This window comes from Oncorhynchus clarkii, chromosome 20 (assembly GCF_045791955.1).
Source record: "Oncorhynchus clarkii lewisi isolate Uvic-CL-2024 chromosome 20, UVic_Ocla_1.0, whole genome shotgun sequence".
NCBI classification, from domain to species: domain Eukaryota; kingdom Metazoa; phylum Chordata; class Actinopteri; order Salmoniformes; family Salmonidae; genus Oncorhynchus; species Oncorhynchus clarkii.
The window spans coordinates 24504262-24528122 of NC_092166.1; the positions used below are offsets into that span (position 1 = coordinate 24504262).

Consider the following 23861-nt stretch of genomic DNA (forward strand, 5'->3'; position numbering starts at 1 on the left):
TTGTCTCTACCAGCATTGATCCTTACAGAATGCTGACACCACTAAAAGAAGCATCGGGGAGTTTTGGTTGGTGACGTTGGGTCCGGGTGCCGTCGCCAAGGGAACTAGGGTGCCTCAGCTAGCTCGTCGGGCATCCATGCCTTAGCTAGCTTGAGGGTTTGTCTTGCCTCGGTGGGCTCGGCAAGCCCATCAGGCTCCCACGCCTCAGCGGGATCGCCGGGCTCCCGCCCCTCGCCGGGCTCAGCAGGATCGCAGGGCTCCCGCGCCTCAGCAGGATCGCCGGGCTCCCGCGCCTCAGCGCGGGTCTCTTAATAAATAGAACACACCTAGAGAATGCCAGTCCTGTCTCGTCCAGCGATGGTGGGTTTGTGCCCATAGGCAACGTTGTTGTGATGTAAGGCAGGTCCTCACCAGACAACAGGCCTACAAGCCCTCAGTCCAGCCTCTCTCAGCCTATTGAGGACAGTTTGAGCACTGATGGAGGGATTGTGCGTTCCTGGTGTAACTCGGGAAGTTGTTGTTGGCATCCTGTACCTGTCCCGCAGGTGTGATACCATGCCCGCCCTCTCCCGTAAGATTTCATACCACACCCTCCCGCCAGGTCTCATCCAGTTCCTGCCCGCAGTCTCGCAATGTTAATATTACACATCTTTAAAACCACCATTCTATTGTGCAATGAATGTATGATTTCATAAGACATTTGTTGGTTGGAATAAAGTAATTTTATTAAAACAAAGTCCAGTGTAAACAAACTAATTTGAAGCAGACGAGACAAAAAGCCAGTGCAAGACAGAATAGAAAAATATTTGAACGAGTTCATCTCAACGCGAACTGTCAGTAAGAGAAAGGAAAGGCAACACAGGCTACTGATAGGCTGACTAGTGCCCAGTCATATTAGCCATTATTACATTACCGTTTGAAAATGATTAACATACTTTCCAATGCGAACTGCAAGCTGATAATTAAGCAATAAGGCCAGAGGTGTGGTATATGTCCAATATATCACGGCTAACGGCCGTTCTAATGTATGACGCAACGCGGAGTGCCTGGACACAGCCCTTAGCCGTGGAATATTGGCAATATACCACAAACCCTGAGGTGCCTTATTGCTAATATAAACTGGTTACCAACGTAATTAAAGCAGTAAAAATAAACTGGCCTAGTGACTGACAAGGCAGTAAGCAACATGCAAGAAATTATCCTCGCAATCAAATCCATCCGATTTACAAACCCCCAACTGGTAGCCAACAGCAGAAGTAGCCATAAGCCGGTTAACATGGCTAACGGCCTGCAGTTCCTGAAGGCTTTGGGAAGAAAACAGACAGCGAAATGTTACAGCAATAGCATGTCAGCAAGAAACACCACCGCATAGCTTGTGTGCGTCAGCCATCAGAGGATGTGTGGGCAGAACTGGTCAACTGAAGATGGTGCTGTATGAATATGTGTAGAAACTGTTTGAAATAGAAATCCAAGATCCTGCTTGCAAGCGATGTCATGGCGATGTTGGCTAGGTAAACTCGTGCATGAACACTTAAGCGGGTTTAACGGTCGTCTCACTCCAAACTGAGCATGTGCAGGCCGTCAAATCAAAGGCACGCCGATATATATAGTTGTTTTTGACGAAAATGAAAACGTGTCAGTTTGTCTCTTTCACGAAGTTTGAGTAATAACAACTTCGGCTACTTAAGACATTGGCTCAAATCTAGGTTTTGCCTTTAGATTGTGAGAAATTAACAACTAAGGAAGAATTGTTCACTTCTCATTGAAGTGACCCCCTGTCTGGGAGCCTAGGCTAACCCTTCAGTTGAAGCGCATTAGTTAATATGGTGAAGCACAAGGACACACTGGGGCATTACAATGTGGTCTATCTCTCCTGGGGTTTGTGTGTAATTGGCTTTTCAATTTGTGAGCAGCATGTTTCCATGGCCTGTCTTTTGGCTGCCTTCCATCCACAAGACAGAGATTTGGGACAGGAACTCCTGAAAGATTTCATCCCCTCATCATCAACATTAGAGCAGAAGCCTTGGAAGACAGGAGGGATTTCTATTTGGGTCATTATTATGGCACATTAATCTGGTTTAGGAGTGGAGGATGAATACAAAATCCTGTTAAAGGGGGATAGAGCCAAACCAAGCTGGTAATGATCATTTTCCTGAAGTCAATAAGTCCAAAAGCCATATATAAAAGGGAGCTTGCTCAGTAAGAAATGCTAGCGGCCATGACTGAAACCAAACAAGAGTTGTCTTGGGTGTGTGGTTTGATGTGGGTGTTTCTTGTGTATGTCTTAAGCCAGGGTTTGAAACCAAAATCATTTTCCAATCCTTTCGTTCTGAACAGAACCATTTGTTTTTTCGTTCCAATCCACTGTTCCCGACCAGCAAAATAAAGTTCTGAATCGGTTCGAACGATTTATATCAATGGTTTCTGTTCCTTTTTAAACCTCTGAAATCTGAAATTATTTTATTTTTTACATTTAGCTCAACATTAAATTACTTCACCAATCAGTGTGGGTAGAGCAGCTTGCTATGGAGTGAGCAAGCTATTTACATGCATTGGACAGATGAGTGTAGGGCATGAGATGCGACAGAAATGTTTCCCTCTCTGGCGCTCGAGGGCACACCTGTCACCATCATTACCGCAGCAGCGCTCATTGGACTCACCTGGACTACTTTCCTTTGTTGATTGCCCCGTCTATAACTGTCTGCTCCCCTATTTGTTCCCTGTGTCATCCTTAATGTTGTTATGTATTCATGTCCAGACGCTGTCCTGTCTTGTTCCATGTCTGTTGGCATTAAATGTTCACTCCCTGTTCCTGCTTCTTGTCTCTACCAGCATTGATTCTTACAGAATGCTGACACCACTAAAAGAATCATCGGGGAGTTTTAATTGGTTCCATGCCTTAGCTAGCTTGAGTGTTCGTTAGCTAGCTTGAGGGTCTCATCCAGTTTGGTTTGAGTGTGACATGAACTGCAACGCTGCTGGATTTTTCACACTCAACAGTTTTCTGTGTGTATCAAGAATGGTCCACCACCCAAAGGACATTCAGTCAACTTGACACAACTCTGGGAAGCATTGGAGTCAACATGGGCCAGCATCCATGTGCAACGCTTTCGACACCTTGTAGAGTCCATGCCCCGAATTGAGGCTGTTCTGAGGACTAAAGGGAATGCAACCCAATATTAGGAAGGTGTTCCTAATGTTTTGTACCCTCAGTGTATTCTTCTTGAAGAGTGTACTTTGAATGACTGTCACTTCTTAAGTCTGAGCTTAGCTATTAGAAATCCCATTATTTTGTTACAATCAAAGGGGTCCTCACAAAGGGAATTCACTGTGAGATCATCATCTAGGCAGGAACACACATTACACAGCAGCGATATGGACAGCAGCAATTAGAGAACCTCCATCACTTTTAAATTCTGTCCCATGCGAGAGAGGAGAGAGAAATTGATGATGAGAGAGCTAGCAAAAGAGGGAGAGAGTAGCATACCACCCTGCATCCCACTGCTAGCTTGCTTCTGAAGCTAAGCAGGGTTGGTCCCCGGATGGGAGACCAGATGCTGCTGGAAGTGGTGTTGGAGGGCCAGTATGAGGCATCCTTTCCTCTGGGTAATGATTGGGGCCAATCAAATCAAATCAAATCAAATTTATTTATATAGCCCTTCGTACATCAGCTGATATCTCAAAGTGCTGTACAGAAACCCAGCCTAAAACCCCAAACAGCAAGCAATGCAGGTGTAGAAGCACGGTGGCTAGGAAAAACTCCCTAGAAAGGCCAAAACCTAGGAAGAAACCTAGAGAGGAACCAGGCTATGTGGGGTGGCCAGTCCTCTTCTGGCTGTGCCGGGTGGAGATTATAACAGAACATGGTCAAGATGTTCAAATGTTCATAAATGACCAGCATGGTCGAATAATAATAAGGCAGAACAGTTGAAACTGGAGCAGCAGCACAGTCAGGTGGACTGGGGACAGCAAGGAGTCATCATGTCAGGTATTCCTGGGGCATGGTCCTAGGGCTCAGGTCCTCCGAGAGAGAGAAAGAGAGAATTAGAGAACGCACACTTAAATTCACACAGGACACCGAATAGGACAGGAGAAGTACTCCAGATATAACAAACTGACCCTAGCCCCCCGACACATAAACTACTGCAGCATAAATACTGGAGGCTGAGACAGGAGGGGTCAGGAGACACTGTGGCCCCATCCGAGGACACCCCCGGACAGGGCCAAACAGGAAGGATATAACCCCACCCACTTTGCCAAAGCACAGCCCCCACACCACTAGAGGGATATCTTCAACCACCAACTTACCATCCTGAGACAAGGCTGAGTATAGCCCACAAAGACCTCCGCCACGGCCAACCCAGACAGGATGACCACATCAGTGAATCAACCCACTCAGGTGACGCACCCCCTCCAGGGACAGCATGAGAGAGCCCCAGTAAGCCAGTGACAATGCCCTGTGTAGGGTGCTGTCTTTCGGATGGGATGTTAAACAGCTGACTCTCTGTGGTCACTAAAGAGCTTGTGGCACTAATTGTAAGAGTAGGGGTGTTTACCCTGTTGTCCTGGCTAAATCCCCCATCTGCCCCACATACCATCATGGACCCCTAATCAACCCCAGCTTCCAAATGACTCATTCCTCCCCCCTGTAACTATTTCCCAGGTTATTGCTGTAAATGAGAATGTGTTCTCAGTCAACCTACCTGGTTAAATAGAGTGAGAGACAGCACTGTGTATATATACATAATAAGAAATGTTTACTGTTAATTTTGTATTGTTTATTTAACTTTTGTTTATTACCTATTTCAGTTGCTTTGGCAATGTAAACATATGTTTCCAATGCCAATAAAGCCCTTAAATTGAAATTGAGAGTGAGCCAGACCTGGGACCCTGCTGTAATTTAGGTCTGATGAGGAGCTGAACCCCATGGGTCTCCATTATTGCCTCTCTCCCCTTAACGAGTCTCTTTGATTCACTTGACTATTTTGACGTTCAGCTTTATAATAAACACACACAGAACGCTCAATGGTTATGCCTGAATTGATGTTGTGTGTGTTGAGACATATGATATCCTGTATGCAGATCATGATAAGCATGCAATAACATCAGAGATAATCACACACCTGCCACAGTAGGTTCAGTATGATGTTGGTTACATACTGTAGAAGAGGAGGCTCGTGAGTGGCGCAGCGTTCTAAGGCACCGCATCTCAGTGCTTGAGGCGTCACTACAGACACCCTGGTTTGAATCCAGGCTGTCTCACAACCGGCCGTGATTGGGAGTTCCATAGAGTGGCGCGCAATTGGCCCAGCGTCATCCAGGTTTGGCTAGGGGAAGGCTGTCATTATAAATAAGAATTTGTTATTAACTGACTTGCCTTGTTAAATAAAGTTTAAATTAAAAATTAAAAAAATGTTAGACACACATCAAGCATATTAATATTCTATGGTTAAGGGCTAACCCCACTGTACATCTCACTGATCAATTATTTGCTGACTCCTAAGGTTATTATTAGTGATGATGACTTACAGGGCATTGTGAATGGCTATTATGAGTGTACATGTAACGGTTCTCTTGTTGTGAAGTAGAGGCGGACCAAAAAGCAGTGTGGTTGTTATTCATTGTACTTTAATAACGAAACTGTACATGAATAAACTAACAAAATAACAAACGTGCGAAAACCTAAAACAGCCCTATCTGGTGCAAAACACAGAGACAGGAACAATCACCCACCAACACACAGTGAAACCCAGGCTACCTAAGTATGATTCTCAATCAGAGACAACTAATGACACCTGCCTCTGATTGAGAACCATACTAGGCCGAAACATAGAAATACCCAAATCATAGAAAAACAAACATAGACTGCCCACCCAACTCACGCCCTGGCCATACTAAATAAATACAAAACAAAGGAAATAAAGGTCAGAGCGTGACAGTACATTACTAATTTCTGACTTTTCATAGATGTGTTCACACGTATAGCTGACTTCCGATGGTGGGAACATTTTTTTTTGCTCTAAAATAACTATACATTTCTGAATTAAGGATTGGTACAGTGGTCACTGGTGCTATATTTTTGTCAAATGTATTCTCAGAATCCAAGCTGAATCATGCTATGTTTGTTCAAGTGAAACAGTGATTCTGTGGGATTTTGTTGCTAGGCCAAAGGTGGATTAGTCTTAAAATCTGTTTTAGAGTTAATTGTACAGAGATTAGTTTTCCTTTGCTCTTACGTACTCAATAGGGGATCTCACACAAAGTAATTGTTGTTTTAGGTAGTTCTCTTGCGTGGGACTTGTTATTTCCTTTCGGGCCACGGTCCTAGCCTCTCGTCTAATTCTTCTCTGTGAGAACAATGATGAGTTCCACAGATCAATAAGGTGATTCTCCTCTGAGAGCAGAACCAGCCTTTTATTAACATTCATTGTCCAATTATCCCCAAGACTCATTTCCTCTCTAGTAGATACTACACACTACGTCAATTCAACATCTATTCCGCGTTGGTTCAACATCATTTCATTGACATGACGTGAAAACAACATTGATTCATCCAGTGTGTGCCCAGTGGGTAGGGCTACATCCCAAATGGCACCCCATTCCCTATATAGTGCACCACTTTCGACCAGGGCCCATAAGGGGGTATATAATACCTCCCAAATACTGGCTCTGTTCTGCCAAACCCTTAAGGGTCATCTTCATGAACAGTATCCACACCTAGTATCAATCCTTAGCATTCTCTCAATGATCTACTGCAGTATCTACACTTGTGATGAACATTCTATATATACTGTATCAGACAGACTCAATCTCAACTCCTTATCTGCGTTGGGATCTGCTGGAATGCGATCTGTCTGTCATTGACGTGTCATTGTTCTGCCATCACTTAATGATACGTATTCATGCTGGCTGGATGAGCAGTTTTATTGGCAGTGGTGTAAAGTACTTAAGCAAAAATACTTTAAAGTACTACTTCAGTAGTTTTTTGGGGTGTCTGTACTTTACTTTACTATTTATATTTTGACTACTTTTACTTTACTACATTCCTTAAGAAAATATTGTACTTTTTGCTCCATCAATTTTCATTGGCATCCAAAAGTACTTGTTACATTTTGAATGCTTAGCAGGACAGGAAAATAGTCAAATTCACACCCGTGTCAAATGAACATCCCTGGTCATCCCTACGGACTCTGATCTGGTGGACTCACTAAACACACATGCTTCATTTGTAAATTGTCTGAATGTTGGAGTGTGCCTGTGGCTTTCCCTAAATTAAAAAAACTAGAAAATGGTGCCATCTGGTTTGCTTAATATAAGGAATTTGAAAGCATGTATACTTTAACTTTTGATACTTAAGTATATTTTACACCAAATACTTTTAGACTTTTACTCAAGTATAATTATACTGGGTGACTTTTACTTGAGTCATTTTCTAATAGGGTATCTTTACTTTTACTTAAGTATGACAGTTGGGTACTTTTTCCACCACTGATTATTGGATGAGTCTAACAGGTATGTCCATAATTCTGTCAGGCATCTCTGGTCCTGTTCCAGTTTTAAGCAGTCTGAACAGCTCAGCTGTCCCCTGGCTGTGTTATTGCAGACTGAGATAAGATAGTAGCGGCACAAACAGACCAATAGTTCAGCTCTCTCCTCAAGCTAATATGTAAATACTTTAAGAAGAGAAAGAGACATCTCCAATGAGTAATTCACCGTTTGTGATGATGAGGGAGGGAGGGAGGAAGGATGGAAGAGAAGGGGGGAGAGAATGACTGAGAAGGAGAGAAAGACAGAGGGAGGGAAAGACAGGAAGAGAGAGAGATGGTGGAGGGGTAATCTTTTCCGGGATATAATCCTATAATTTATTTAGGTTTATATGGTGCTTATGTTCTTCATGTAAACTATGATCTTGTTTCCTTAATGCCCCAGATAAAGAACCAAGGACAAGGCAGTTGTAATATCTCCTGCGGGAACAAAAAAATATGTTATACATTATGCTAACATATGTTTACATTTTTTTGTACCGGTTTATTTGGGTCACTTTTTCCACTTGGACTCTTATAATTCCAGCCAATGATTTCAGTCAAATCCTTTGTGTAGCTTCACTCAGTTTTCGATAGGGTCACCATGGTTATGATCTATCAGTTAATGGTGTTCTCAGGTGTGCTCCACATGTCAAAGGTGATTTAGCCTATCCAATATGCTGTAAATCTGTGTAGATTATAGATGTGGTGTGCCCGGAACAAAGGGTTTAGTAGCAGATGGTTTTGCAGTACGGCAGATGACCGTGTGATATGATGAATTAAGCTAGAATAAAGAGCCATGTTAGAGCTCTAATCCAGGAGGGGTGATAATTCAGAATATTCCTCCTGTCCTCAGTACTGTCCCTGTCAGGCCTGTCCTGTGTCCTTCATGCTACAGCGTTTTCTGACTACCTCCTCCTCATACCTACACAGTCAGTCAGTGCCCTCCATGCCCCCCCCCCCTCTCTCTCTTGCTCTCCCTAATCCCCTCGCTCTCCCTACTACCCTCTCCCTCTCTTGCTCAATCTCTCTCCCCCCTCTCTCTCTCTCCCCTCTCTAATCCCCTCGCTCTCCCTAACCCCCTCTCTCTCTTTCACTTTATCTCGCTCTCCTATCCCTCCTCTCCCGTTCTCCCAGGGGAAGCCAGATTGGTTTGGCTCCTGGTAAAGCTTTAGCTCTCTACCAGGTTGGTATCACTGTCACCTGACACAGTTGGACTGAGACGGGATGTGTAGGAGTTACTCACCTAGTTACATCACAAGACATGCTTACAATATTATGAAGTCTATAGTTCTATCCTGAATATTGAATGATAACAATAAATACTTTATTTCTTTCACTGCAACATTATTTTCTTCTCTCTAAGATGTACTCTGTGACAACTCACATAAACAGCACTGACTGACATTCATTCACTAACAGAGATAGAGAAAGATTGAGAAGATAATCATATTCATAGGACGGACAATTTACAGGACTAATATATTTCCTTAATGTAAATATTGTACCCTTGAGGAAACCCACTCCATGGCAGATCAATGCAGCTCTCATCTGATGTTGTGTGTCTCCCTCTAGAGGGGAACTTTGGTATGCACGCCCTAAAATACAATCATGTTTGCTCACTGGTTGTGGTGTGTGTGTGTGTGTGTGTGTGTCCAGGTGCGTGTTTCTCCTGTAAAATCGATGTGGTGCCAGTGAAAAATGAGGATGGCTTGCTGATCATTTTCATCCTCAACTTCGAGCTTCCCACTGATCCACATATTCCCAGGTCCCCAACTAGAGAGTTCAACCACAAGTTGACCATCCCCTGGCTGACCCTAAGTAAGCAAAGCACATCCTCTGTGTGTTAATGAGTAGGGTACAAAGATTTTCCCGTAAAATCTTAGAGATTAAAGTATTTTAATGACATTGTTATGGTGTAGTGTATTCAGAAACTGTGATCGCCCACCTTTTCCCTTTGACGTGCAGAACGTCGGAATAGGTTTCGCCTGCCCTCCACCTTGGTCCGCCCCCTCAGCAGGAGTAAACAGTCCCTGGAGAACGACACCGAGCTGGGCCACCAGCGGGACCTCCTTGCTCTGGGTCATGAGTCTGTGGCGCTGAAAAAGCTGCTGTCCCTGCCAGAGCGCCGGCGTCTGGGTGGCACCGCGGTACTACTCCGGGATGAGGACCAGAGAGCCCTGCTGGGAGGTGAGTGGTCCTTTGTGGCTCAGTTGGTAAGAGCATGGTGGGAGCAACACCAGGGTGTGGGTTTGTTTCCCACTATGGTCACATTGTACTAAAACGTATGCATTCACTGTACTTTAAGTCACTTTGGATGAAAGTGTTTGCTAAATGGACTTCAGCCTTGTGCCCTCCTACACTGCTGGAGAAGTGCAGTTAGTCCCTGACAATGCAGAGGCTGTCATATGTTAATTTGATTTATTTTACCCTTATTTTACCAGGTAAGTTGACTGAGAACACATTCTCATTTACTTATTTAATGCTTACTTATTTCATATGTGTTTATAGGTGAGTCCATCATGCCCTCCACAGGCACATCCGATGCTCCCCCAGCCCTGTCCCTGGGCTTCTCCCAGTCCTCCCCCAGGCTGCACTGCCTCCGGATGGATGAGGAATGTGGCTCCAACTGCATCGTGACGCCCAGCCACTCCTCTGAGAGCCTCTGCAGCCTGCGGCACGTCTCCTCCGTGGACGGCATCAAGATCCGGAGGGGACGGGCCAGCTGGCACGGGAAGCTCCAGACACGGCCCAGCAGCACAGGTAGAGGAGGAGACAGAGACGAGAACAGGGGATGGGGTTCATGGGCAGAGGACAGAGATAAGGATGGGGGGCGGGGGCACGGGCAAGGACAGGTAAAGGGACAGGACAGGTTGAGGACATGTATGGGACACATAAAAAAGGCGGGGCTGTACATTTGAGGATGAAAGAGGAGCTCATAAATCATGTAATTGATGAATCCTTGTCTTATGTTAATGTTCCATCTGTTCAACATCACTATGTATTGTATCATGCACAAATCGCCTTCAACTCTATGTTACTGGCAATGAAACAAACAGGGAGTAAGCCTAGACTTCTAAGTCTAACACTATCATCAACATATATTCCTTCTCAGGTGGAATGACCTGTATGAAGTCCAGCCTGCGTAATGTTACATCTGACACCACGTCTGACCCGAACCTTATCCGATTCCGGACCTTTAGTCACGTGACACAGGTCAACCCACTTGAATACAGGCCCGACCCCCTGGTGGCCCTCCCGTCCGCAGAGATGGACATAATTGCCCCGTGTAAACTGATGGACCGCACACACGGGGTTACTGAGAAATTCACTCAGGTGAGTCGCTGCTCTTCTCCTATCAGTGGATGTATATGGATAGGATGACACTATTTCATGACAAACTGCAGTATCTAGAGCAGGAGTCTCAAACTCTGTTCCTGGAGAGTTACCATCCATTAGGTTTTCGCCCAAACCATAGTTGTAACTAACCTGGTGTTATCAACCAACTAATTATTAAAATCAGGTGTGGTAGATTAGGGTTGGAGTGAAAACCTCCAGGAACAGGGTTGGAGAGCCCTGATCTAGAGGCTTTCACAGACACCTTGTCCCTTCTGTAGTCTGCCATTGCAGTGTCTTTCCTGAGAGTGGCAGCACTATCCAGAGAGTTTTGCTCTAAATTCAGTCGCTGCTGGTAAACTTCAAATCAAATCAAATGTGATTGGTTGCATACACATATTTAAAGGGAAAGGGAGATACCTAGTTTGTTGTACAACTGAATGCCTTCAACTGATTAGCAGATGTTATTGCGGGTGTAGCGAAATGCTTGTTTTCCTAGCTCCAACAGTGCAGTAATATCTAACAATACACACAAATCTAAAAAAGTTAAAGAATCGAATTAAGAAATATAGAAATATTAGGACGAGCAATGTCGGAGTCCGGAGTAAAAATATAAATATATATTTGATGGAATGTTTAGACAATATGATAAAATATGTAGTATATCTGAAGAATAGCATCTGTACAGCAAAGTTAAATACAATAGACCTTGACTAGAATACAGTATTTACATATGAAGTGGGTATAACAGTATGTGAACATTATTAAAGTGACCAGTGTTCATTGATTATGTACATAGGGTAGCAGCCTCTGAGGTGCATGGTAGAGTAACCAGGTGGTAGCCCGGCTAGTGACTAATGTTCAGGGCAGGGTACTGGGTGGAGGGTAGCTAGTGGTGACCAATGTTCCATAAAAAAATAATTGACACTGATCAAATTTCAGGTCTGCTGAGCTCAAACTGGAACCTTGTGAAAATTCTGTGAACACTGAGGCTGTACCTGCTTTAGGTTCCAGTTATAACAGTGGCCAAGTAGGCTACTGTGGCTATTTTATCATAATGTAGGACTACCAGAGTGGACTACCATCAAAAAACAATGGAGAAAATGCATCCCATAACATTTTAACATGGAAATAGCTGTTCTATCATTCAGCCTACAGTAGCAGTTCAATGTAGTTCAACGTAAGCCTACGCTCCATGAGACTTTTGAAAGAAAACATGCAGGGCTTGACATTAGCCTGTTTATCCATTTGTCCTTCAGACATGGAGGTGACTGGACTTGTTGTTGTGTTGTCTGATGCAAGAAACCACTTTACAAAATAAAATGCATTATTATTTCCATACCATTATTACAGAGAATCAGACAAATTATGCTACCGTCTGTCTATTGGCTACAGAATGTATTCAAGCCTGTCTCAAAATAGAACACTGCACCTTTAAGACAAAAAAAAAGCTCTTTATATGGCTTGCTTTTCAAATAGATCTAGAAATGTACACGTTTTGTGCTCTTGCAGGAAGCAATCACTCCCCTATTGCTGACTACACATGATCTATAACTGGTCTAATAAGTCACTAACTAACAAAGGATATGAACAAAGTATGCACAAGTGGCTACATGCAGCTCTTGCTTTGATCTCAAAACAAGCTCATCGACTCACGTCCACAGCTGTAAACCTTTCAGTTCAAAGTAAATAGCACATATCCATATATGGCAATGGTCTATTTTCGTATGGGCCTACTGGTTATGCAGCACCAGTCTGTGTAGAGTACCGGCTGAGTCGTGCACAACAGAATCCTACTCTGATGCGTTGTGCCTACAACACAATCTCTTCCATAATTTGTTTTGTTTCAGGAATGTTGCATTGAAAGTGACTAATATTGCATTGATTCAATCACATTTGCCACAGTAAAGGGAAATGTTGATAGTCTTAACTAAAAGGGAAAACTCTAGTAAATTGAGTGAAGTTCAATATGCTGCTTCTCTCCCTAGGCTGATATTTATTCTGCGCTCTAGGGGGCAGTCTCGGAGCTACTGCACGCGCGTGCGCAGTTTAGAGGAAACATTGGTGGTGACTATGAAATAGCCTGATGGCCTCGAGTTAAAATCAGTTTTTTCAGCATTCCTGTCCAAGGTTTGATGCACCTATTTTGACCTCGCCTTCTGGATGGTAGCAGGGTGAACAGGCCATGGCTCGGGTGGCTGAGGTCCTTGATGATCTTCTTGGCCTTCCTGTGGCACCAGGTACTGTAGATGTCCTGTGGGGTAAACAGCGATGCGTTGGGCAGACTGAACCACCCCCTGGAGAACCCTGTTGCCGTACCAGGTGGTAATACAGCCCGACAGGATGCTCTCAATGATGCATCTGTAAAAGTTCTCTCATATGCATTTTCATAGACCAAAGTATCAGCTATCACACCATGTAAAGGAACAGCCTCTTAATTAAAAAAATCATCATAATCATAAAATGAAAGTTACTAGATTTATGTCAACTCCATCAGGCACCATAAAGGCATTTCATTTTTACAATTATTACCAAACAAGTGTTCAAAGGCCTTGATTGTTTAATTGTAACATTAGAATATCTTCTTATTTTTGTTTTGTTTTTAAATCACTATTAAATGAATCAGGGCAAATTTCTCTTCCATGTTTTTCTAGATTTAGAACATAAAACATTTATAAAGCAAACATTATCCCTAGCACAGCAAATACAGTGCATTCGAAAAGTATTCACTATTAACTTGGCCACTCAGGAACATTCACTGTCTTCTTGGTAAGCAACTCCAGTGTAGATATGGCTTTGTGTTTTAGGTTATTGCCCTGCTGAAAGGTGAATTCCTCTCCCAGTGTATGGTGGAAAGCAGACTAAACCAGGTCTTCCTCTAGGATTTTGCCTGTGGTTAGCTCCATTCTGGGGGGTTTTCTATCCTGAAAATCTCCCCAATCCTTAATGATACCAACATACCTATAACATGACGCAGCCACCACTATGCTTGAAAATATGGAGGATGGTACTCAGTAATATGTTGTACTGGATTTGCCCCAAACATAACACTCTTTATTCAGGACAATAATGTGGGTTTTTTGCCACATGTTTTGCAGTATTACTTTAGTGTCTTGTTGCAAGCAGGATGCATGTTTTGGAATATTTTTTATTCTGGACAGGCTCTTCTTTTCACTCTGTCAATAAACTGTTTTAAAGTCACTATTTAATTCATGGTAAAATCCCTAAGCGGTTGGATTCCTTCCTCTCCAGCAACTGAGTTAGGAAGGATGCCTGTATCCTTGCAGTGACTGGGTGTATTGATACACCATCCAAAGTGTAATTAATGACTTTACAATGCTCAAAGCACCTTTAAAACTGCTTTCTCTGTGAGAGCTTCCCATGTCTGGAACACACTGCCATCAGACACACATAACTGCACCACCTATCACACCTTCACAAACAAACATAAAGACATGGCTAAAGGACAATCAGACTTGTGAACATAATTCCTAGTGGTGTATTGCCCCTTTCCATGTTATCTGTTGTCTGTAGCTTGTGAGGTGTGTAAACACTGTTTATGTATTGTTTTGTTGCTTTTTGTGCTATTGCTCTTTCTGCATGCTACATGTTGCTTGTGCTATGTTTCTCTGCATGTGCTCACTGCTCATTGTTTGTCTGTATTGATATTGTAATAGTTTTTAATAACCTGCCAAGGGACTGCAGTTGTATGTGCACAGCCCCTGTAAAAAATACAAATAAACTCAAAAGGGATATTCAATGCCTGTTTTTCTTTGTATCTACCAATAGAATCCCTCCTTTGCGAGGCATTGGAAAACCTCCCTGGTCTTTGTGGTTGAATCTGTGTTTGAAATTCTCTGCTTGACTGAGGGAACTTACAGATAATTGTATGTGTGGCGTACAGAGATAAGGCAGCCATTCAAAAATCCTGTTAAACACTTTTATTGCACACAGAGTGAAGGCAATTTATTGTGTTCCCTACAGGTTATAAAAAATAGCAGAAGCTCTGAACTGTTCGTTCAGACCTTAGTCCTACCTACCTACAGGTTATAGAAAATGTGCACTTTAAGTAATTTGTCTAGTAGTTTTCCTCAAGGACAAAGCCTTCACTGCTATGTCAAAGATAACAAAACACTATAGTATATACTACAGTAATTTCAGTAAAAACACTACAATAAATACTACAGTCTGCAAAAACACTAAGTAATTACTATAGTATATACTACCATATATTTATTTTATTTATTTATTTGACCTTTATTTAACCAGGTAGGCAAGTTGAGAACAAGTTCTCATTTACAATTGCGACCTGGCCAAGATAAAGCAAAGCAGTTCGACAGATACAACGACACAGAGTTACACATGGAGTAAAACAAACATACAGTCAATAATACAGTATAAACAAGTCTATATACAATGTGAGCAAATGAGGTGAGAAGGGAGGTAAAGGCAAAAAAGGGCCATGGTGGCAAGGTAAATATAGCAAGTAAAACACTGGAATGGTAGTTTTGCAATGGAATAATGTGCAAAGTAGAAATAAAAATAATGGGGTGCAAAGGAGCAAAATAAATAAATAAATTAAATACAGTTGGGAAAGAGGTAGTTGTTTGGGCTAAATTATAGGTGGGCTATGTACAGGTGCAGTAATATGTGAGCTGCTCTGACAGTTGGTGCTTAAAGCTAGTGAGGGAGATAAGTGTTTCCAGTTTCAGAGATTTTTGTAGTTCGTTCCAGTCATTGGCAGCAGAGAACTGGAAAGAGAGGCGGCCAAAGAAATAATTGGTTTTGGGGGTGACTAGAGAGATATACCTGCTGGAGCGTGTGCTACAGGTGGGAGATGCTATGGTGACCAGCGAGCTGAGATAAGGGGGGACTTTACCTAGCAGGGTCTTGTAGATGACATGGAGCCAGTGGGTTTGGCGATGAGTATGAAGCGAGGGCCAGCCAACGAGAGCGTACAGGTCGCAATGGTGGGTAGTATATGGGGCTTTGGTGACAAAACGGATTGCACTGTGATAGACTGCATCCAATTTGTTGAGTAGGGTATTGGAGGCTATTTTGTAAATGACATCGCCAAAGTCGAGGATTGGTAGAATGGTCAGTTTTACAAGGGTATGTTTGGCAGCATGAGTGAAGGATGCTTTGTTGCGAAATAGGAAGCCAATTCTAGATTTAACTTTGGATTGGAGATGTTTGATATGGGTCTGGAAGGAGAGTTTACAGTCTAACCAGACACCTAAGTATTTGTAGTTGTCCACGTATTCTAAGTCAGAGCCGTCCAGAGTAGTGATGTTGGACAGGCGGGTAGGTGCAGGTAGCGATCGGTTGAAGAGCATGCATTTAGTTTTACTTGTATTTAAGAGCAATTGGAGGCCACGGAAGGAGAGTTGTATGGCATTGAAGCTTGCCTGGAGGGTTGTTAACACAGTGTCCAAAGAAGGGCCGGAAGTATAGAGAATGGTGTCGTCTGCGTAGAGGTGGATCAGAGACTCACCAGCAGCAAGAGCGACCTCATTGATGTATACAGAGAAGAGAGTCGGTCCAAGAATTGAACCCTGTGGCACCCCCATAGAGACTGCCAGAGGTCCGGACAACAGACCCTCCGATTTGACACACTGAACTCTATCAGAGAAGTAGTTGGTGAACCAGGCGAGGCAATCATTTGAGAAACCAAGGCTGTCGAGTCTGCCGTTGAGGATGTGGTGATTGACAGAGTCGAAAGCCTTGGCCAGATCAATGAATACGGCTGCACAGTAATGTTTCTTATCGATGGCGGTTAAGATATCGTTTAGAACCTTGAGCGTGGCTGAGGTGCACCCATGACTAGCTCTGAAACCAGATTGCATAGCAGAGAAGGTATGGTGAGATTCGAAATGGTCGGTAATCTGTTTGTTGACTTGGCTTTCGAAGACCTTAGAAAGGCATGGTAGGATAGATATAGGTCTGTAGCAGTTTGGGTCAAGAGTGTCCCCCCCTTTGAAGAGGGGGATGACCGCAGCTGCTTTCCAATCTTTGGGAATCTCAGACGACACGAAAGAGAGGTTGAACAGGCTAGTAATTGGGGTGGCAACAATTTCGGCAGATAATTTTAGAAAGAAAGGGTCCAGATTGTCTAGCCCGGCTGATTTGTAGGGGTCCAGATTTTGCAGCTCTTTCAGAACATCAGCTGAATGGATTTGGGAGAAGGAGAAATGGGGAAGGCTTGGGCGAGTTGCTGTTGGGGGTGCAGTGCTGTTGACAGGGGTAGGAGTAGCCAGGTGGAAAGCATGGCCAGCCGTAGAAAATTGCTTCTTGAAATTCTCAATTATGGTGGATTTATCAGTGGTGACAGTGTTTCCTATCTTCAGTGCAGTGGGCAACTGGGAGGAGGTGTTCTTATTCTCCATGGACTTTACAGTGTCCCATAACTTTTTTGAGTTAGTGTTGCAGGAAGCAAATTTCTGCTTGAAAAAGCTAGCCTTGGCTTTTCTAACTGCCTGTGTATAATGGTTTCTAGCTTCCCTGAACAGCTGCATATCACGGGGGCTGTTCGATGCTAATGCAGAACGCCATAGGATGTTTTTGTGTTGGTTAAGGGCAGTCAGGTCTGGGGAGAACCAAGGGCTATATCTGTTCCTGGTTCTAAATTTCTTGAATGAGGCATGTTTATTTAAGATGGTTAGGAAGGCATTTAAAAAAAATATCCAGGCATCCTCTACTGACGGGATGAGATCAATATCCTTCCAGGATACCCCGGCCAGGTCGATTAGAAAGGCCTGCTCGCTGAAGTGTTTCAGGGAGCGTTTTACAGTGATGAGTGGAGGTCGTTTGACCGCTGACCCATTACGGATGCAGGCAATGAGGCAGTGATCGCTAAGATCTTAGTTGAAGACAGCAGAGGTGTATTTAGAGGGGAAGTTGGTTAGGATGATATCTATGAGGGTGCCCATGTTTAAGGCTTTGGGGAGGTACCTGGTAGGTTCATTGATAATTTGTGTGAGATTAAGGGCATCAAGTTTAGATTGTAGGATGGCTGGGGTGTTAAGCATGTTCCAGTTTAGGTCGCCTAGCAGCACGAGCTCTGAAGATAGATGGGGGGCAATCAGTTCACATATGGTGTCCAGAGCACAGCTGGGGGCAGAGGGTGGTCTATAGCAGGCGGCCACGGTGAGAGACTTGTTTTTAGAGAGGTGGATTTTTAAAAGTAGAAGTTCAAATTGTTTGGGTACAGACCTGGATAGTAGGACAGAACTCTACAGGCTATCTTTGCAGTAGATTGCAACACCGCCCCCTTTGGCAGTTCTATCTTGTCTGAAAATGTTGTAGTTTGGAATTAAAATGGATACCCAAAGGTATGCGTGTTCAAATCTCTTCACGGACAACTTTAGCATTTCAGCTAATTAGCAACTTTGCAGCTACTTACTACTTTTAGCTACTTTTCAACTACTTAGCAAGTTAGCTAACCCTTCCCATAACCCTAACCTTAACCATTTTAGCTAACCCTTCCTCTAACACTAACTCTAACCTTGACCTTTTAACCTAACTCCTAACCTTAACCCCTAGCCTAGCTAATGTTAGCCAGCTAGCTAATGTTAGCATTAGCCACCTAGCTAACATTAGCAACAACAAATTGGAATTCGTAACTTAAAACCTCTTGGAACTCCCTCTCCCGGATCCGGGAGAATTGTCATCAACTGACACTAATTAGCATAACGCAACGGACAAAAAATATTACTAGAAAATATTCATATTCATGAAATCACAAGTGAAATATATTGAAACACAGCTTAGCCTTTTGTTAATCACCCTGTCATCTCAGATTTTGAAATTATGCTTTACAGCCAAAGCAAGACAAGCATTTGTGTAAGTTTATCGATAGTCTAGCATAGCATTATGCCTAGCTAGCAGCAGGCAATCTGGTCATGAAAATCAGAAAAGCAATCAAATTAAATCGTTTACCTTTGATGAGCTTCGGATGTTTTCACTCACGAGACTCCCAGATAGACAGCAAATGTTCATTTTGTCCCATAAAGATTATTTTTTATAGCCGAAACACCTCCGTTTGTACTTCACGTTTGGTTGAGAAATCCACCGGAAACTGCGGTCACGACAACTCCGAAAAATATTCCAAATTAGATCCATAATATCGACAGAAACATGGCATACGTTTTTTATAATCAATCCTCAAGGTGTTTTTCAAATATCTATTCGATAATATATCAACCGGGACAGGTGGCTTCTTAGTAGGAAAGAGAGAAACAATGGCCGCATTTGTCTTTTACGCACAAAACACTCTGAGAGCCTCCAGCTGACCACTGACGCAATGTTGTCGTTCAGGCTCATTTTTCAAAATAAAAGCCTGAAACTATGTATTGGGAGACTAGACACATTAGGGGAACCATAGAAAAAGGAATCTGGTTGATATCTCATTCACTGCTCAATAGGGACGCATAGGAACGCAGAGCTTTCTAAATAAGAGTCCCTTCCTGATTGGATTTTTCTCAGGCTTTCACCTGCAATATCAGTTCTGTTATACTCACAGACAATATTTTTACAGTTTTGGAAACTTTAGAGTGTTTTCTATCCTAAGCTGTCAATTATATGCATATTCTAGCATCTTGTCCTGACAAAATAGCCCGTTTACTTTGGAACATTGTTTTTCCCAAAATGAAAATAGTGCCCCCTAGTTTCATACATTTAGCAAATTCGTAAAACATTTTGTACGAATTGCAATTCGAGACATATTGTATGAATTGCAATTCATAACATATCATACAAATTGTAATTTGTAACATATCATATGAATTGTAATTTGTAACATATCATGCGAATTGTAATTTGTAACATATCATATGAAATGGATGATGGACATCCACAAATGAATACATACCATACATATCATAACATATCATACCAAATGGGGTGTCTCAGATTTATATACAGAATAATACAAAATGCTCTGAGACCAGATTGCTAGGAACGCTCCACTCACTGCTTTCAGCCTACAGTCTGCAACACATAGCAATACAAGTCTCCAACAACTAATGATCATACAGAGTAGAGGAAGATGAGGGTGTAGTGCACTGCACAGTTTGTGTATTATGCGTAAACCGTTGTTTAATACTGTGCTGTTTTACACCTGTGCACGTGACAAATAAACGTTGAAACTTGTTGTTTGTGAGGACAATAAAGATAATGCGTGAGCATTGGGACGAACAAGGATTGACGACAGGTCCTGTTAATAGGTCAGGAGAGGTGTACTGTACAGGCAGATTTTTTAAATGAATGTCATGTTTCGCCTCTGGCTGCTCTGACACCTCCCCCCTAACCCCCTCTCTCTACTGTATAGCAGAGCAGCTGACGTATAGTCAAAGGACCCTCCAGTGCAATCGGACATTACTGTATGTGGTCGCATACCCTCTCAAAGCCTTATAGCCTTTTCTGCCTTCCTCTACGCTGCTGATGGAAGCTCATTCATTTTGCTATCAAACAGATGAAGGACATGGAGATGGCTCCTGTATAGAAGCCTGGGTTTCTCATGACAACCCACGTAGGAAGTTATTGTCCCTTTTCAAAAGGCCGACACATGGCACTGTGTTTGACTCACTGGAGTGCTGGAACAGGCACTTCATTCTGGACTCACGTGGCAGTAGGTACTTTAATAAGTCTTATGAAGGATAAACACTGCACAAGGTTGTTTTGTCATTCTGTAGTAACTTTGGAGATAAGAGATGTTAAACAGAGGATCCCAATGGACAGCCTCTCCTGCTTCTTACTTACATCTCCCCCTCACCTGACTCAAGTTGTCCCACTTTACAGTAATGAAGAAAACACAAACATGGAACCTGCAATACTCATAATGACTGATGTTGTTCGTTGTATTTTTTACTCTGTAGTTTTCCGTGGGGCTGGGGATACAGTGTATGTAGAAAGGACAGAAATATATTGTATTAGATTCTTCTGTTGGTCTTTACACAGCAAAATTAAGGGTGTACATGAACACTTTTGAAAGTATTAAAGATTTAACACTGTTGCAGTGTTCCGCATTTAACTCTGAAAGTTTAAAATGCACACTAATTTCAGTGAACATATGAGTCACACTGAACTTGTGTTAAAATAACACTTTTGAAAGTGTTAAAGATTGAACTATTTTGCTGTGTTCTCCATTCAACTCTTAACGTGTTCAAATGAACTTGATTGTGGTGTTTGTATAGCTCTACTGTAGAGTATTACCCAACACCTAAAGTGTAAAACATAACACTTGATTTAGATAAACTGGACTTTTCTTGGTGCCGATGCTGTTACAGTTTCTCTGTGGAAGAAATTAACACCTGTAGTGTTACAGTAAATCATTTTGGGGTGTTGTTTTAACACTGTATGGAGTAAAGCCTCATTTGCATATTTCCCAGGGTGCCTTTTCTTTGAGTTAATCGTAGTTAAACACCCATGACTGTATTTGTTTGTGACATGGTTATTCAATTATTTAATTTTAAAGGCCTGTGGCTTTCACTAAGTGAGTACTTTACAGGCCACATCACACCGCAAATAGGCCCGTGTTGATTTTTCAGTGTAACATTTCTAGTATTGATTCAGGAAAGGGAAAGGGGGACACCTAGTCAGTTGTACAACTGAATGCCTTCAACTGAAATGTGTCTTCCACATTTAACCCAACCCCTTTGAATCAGAGAGGTGTGGGCGCCTTATTCGACATCCACGTCTTCGTCGCCCGGGGAACAGTGGGTTAACTGCCTTGCTCAGGGGCAGAACAACAGAGTTTTAACCTGTCAGCTCGGGATTTGATACAGCAACCTTTCAGTTACTGGCCCAATGCTCTAACCACTAGATTACTAGTTAAATTCACTCTGTAAGAATACAATTAACACTCAGTGGTGTATAAGAACCCCCAGTGTTGGTGTTAATAATCAGTGTTATTGTTTTACACTGTGGAGAGTAAAACAGTCCAATCAAAACCCAGCATGCTGTACTTTTTTAGGATTGTTTTTAATATCTGTGTTTTTGCATGTACATTGATTGATTGAATAATATTATGCTACACAAAGATACATAACATACATTTTTCTAAACTAATCCAATCAGAAAGTTATGCTTTATTGCACCTGCTACAAAAATGGTTGTTCCAGTTTGAATGGTTTAGGTAGTCTTCTTATCAACTTTCCTAACCCTGATAGTCATTCTGAATGCAGAAAAATTCCAACTGCTGAATATCCTAACTCTGGCTGGATTCCAATAGGAATTACACTTTGCAAACCAACATAATGTGACTTGCAGGCGTGCACAGCACTCCATTCAGAGTTACTGTGAGTCACCTATCTGTCGGGTGTTCACTGATTTACTGAAGTTGGCAGAACAGTCTTAAGTACAGAACTCCTCTACGGTTGAAGAAACTTATAAAAGGACTTAGCAAACTAAAATGGAAACCTCCAGGTTTTCAGAGATGTTGAGCAGGGCTTTAGCAGGACAGTAGTTCACATTTACCTCACGCTCATTAATCATATGTTTTACTGTACTATATAAAAGACACAAGCACAGTGTTGACTGGAGTAGAATACACTTAGTCTCAAAATATAGTACATCTATTATATGCCGGTGACACTGTTGCATAGACTCAAAAACACAGGGAATCCCTCCCTATTGCCTCATAGTTTCACTTACTATAACAGTGCTTCCATTACATTGACAGTGAGATAGATCTAGCTTACCTATGCAGGCGGTACTCAATGAATTGTTAGCATAATTTGCTAACCAAGCCCTCCTCTCCCATATATATTCAGTGGGGCTTATTATCCCAGTGAGGCAGAACAGAACAGCGTGGCTGGAGTTACAAGTCAGTGAGACAGTCCAGTGAGACAGTCCAGTGTCATACAGATAAGTAATACTGTACTGCAGGAAGGGCCGGAGCAGACAAATCAATCTGTGTGCTGAAGGCTTGTTTACTACTACAAAGCTTATATAGGTCTAGGAACATCTGGTGTATGCATGCATAGTATTTATTTACAACCTTTACAGTGCACAGCAATTCTCTGGTGTGTTACTGCGGATGGGGATAGATTTACTGGTTAAGAGACACCATAACGATGCAAATATTAGCTTTGCTTGATGAAAACTCAATGCAATAATCAAAATAATATCAAAAAAGCTGATTGGCTTGTTTGTGTGTGGGAGGTGTTTTGGGGTACTATGTCATGTACAGTAACAGACAACTTTGCCTTCTCTTCCAGTGCTCCCCAAGGATGGAATATTTTACTTAGGGCAAATGGTCAGATGTATATGAATGCAGGTAGTGGATGGAGGGTACACATATGACATGTAGTTAATTCTCCTTTGGAGCATTTTGATAACATCATTGGTTTCCTGGGACGGGTCATTGAATGACTTTATACTATCAACAAATAATACATAGCATAGGTAGTACTGTACCAAACAACAACACCTCAGTTTATTTACATTACATACATTCTCTTTTAATGCCACCTCAGTACTGTAGGTGTATTCTGAGAAAATCCCATTTTGAATGTTATGTACAGTACAGTATCCTACACCATTGTATGTTCTGTCCCTGACATGTGTGCAGTGTTGACAGGAAGATTGAGTCACAGACAATAATGATGTTGTTGTTATGGAAAATTCATCCGAAGTGATTGCCTCTGCTATTCTGGGGTTTAATTAAAAGCTACAAATGGAAGCTCAATGCTTCACTGTCCTGGACTAAGGCCAAAAATGTAATATACATAATGTACATAAAGACCTTTAATATAAAGTAGCATGTCATTATGCCACTTCAGCATAAGCCAGATAAAAATAAAACACTTTTATTGAGATGACCTTTAAACAGCCAGAAAACCACTGAATAGAATACCTCACATGCCTATTGGAAAGAGCTGCCACTGTTATGACACTGTCTGTGATGCTGCCTAGCCTTAGCTTGGTCTGTCCCTAGAGCCTTGGCTTTCTCTGAACAATAGAGAAGCTGTAACATGTATTTACTATAATGTCATACATGCA

The 23861-nt window shown here is 42.4% G+C and overlaps 1 protein-coding gene across 1 annotated transcript in view; it reads left to right on the forward strand.

Moving 5' to 3' along the window:
- Positions 1 to 23861, forward strand: part of LOC139377353 (voltage-gated inwardly rectifying potassium channel KCNH2-like) — an 80229-nt gene that overhangs the window by 17968 nt on the left and 38400 nt on the right. The window contains exons 3-6 of the mRNA XM_071120377.1: positions 9183 to 9344; positions 9492 to 9713; positions 10035 to 10286; positions 10639 to 10859. Coding sequence (XP_070976478.1) covers positions 9183 to 9344; positions 9492 to 9713; positions 10035 to 10286; positions 10639 to 10859 — 857 coding nt within the window. The remainder of the gene's footprint in view (positions 1 to 9182; positions 9345 to 9491; positions 9714 to 10034; positions 10287 to 10638; positions 10860 to 23861) is intronic.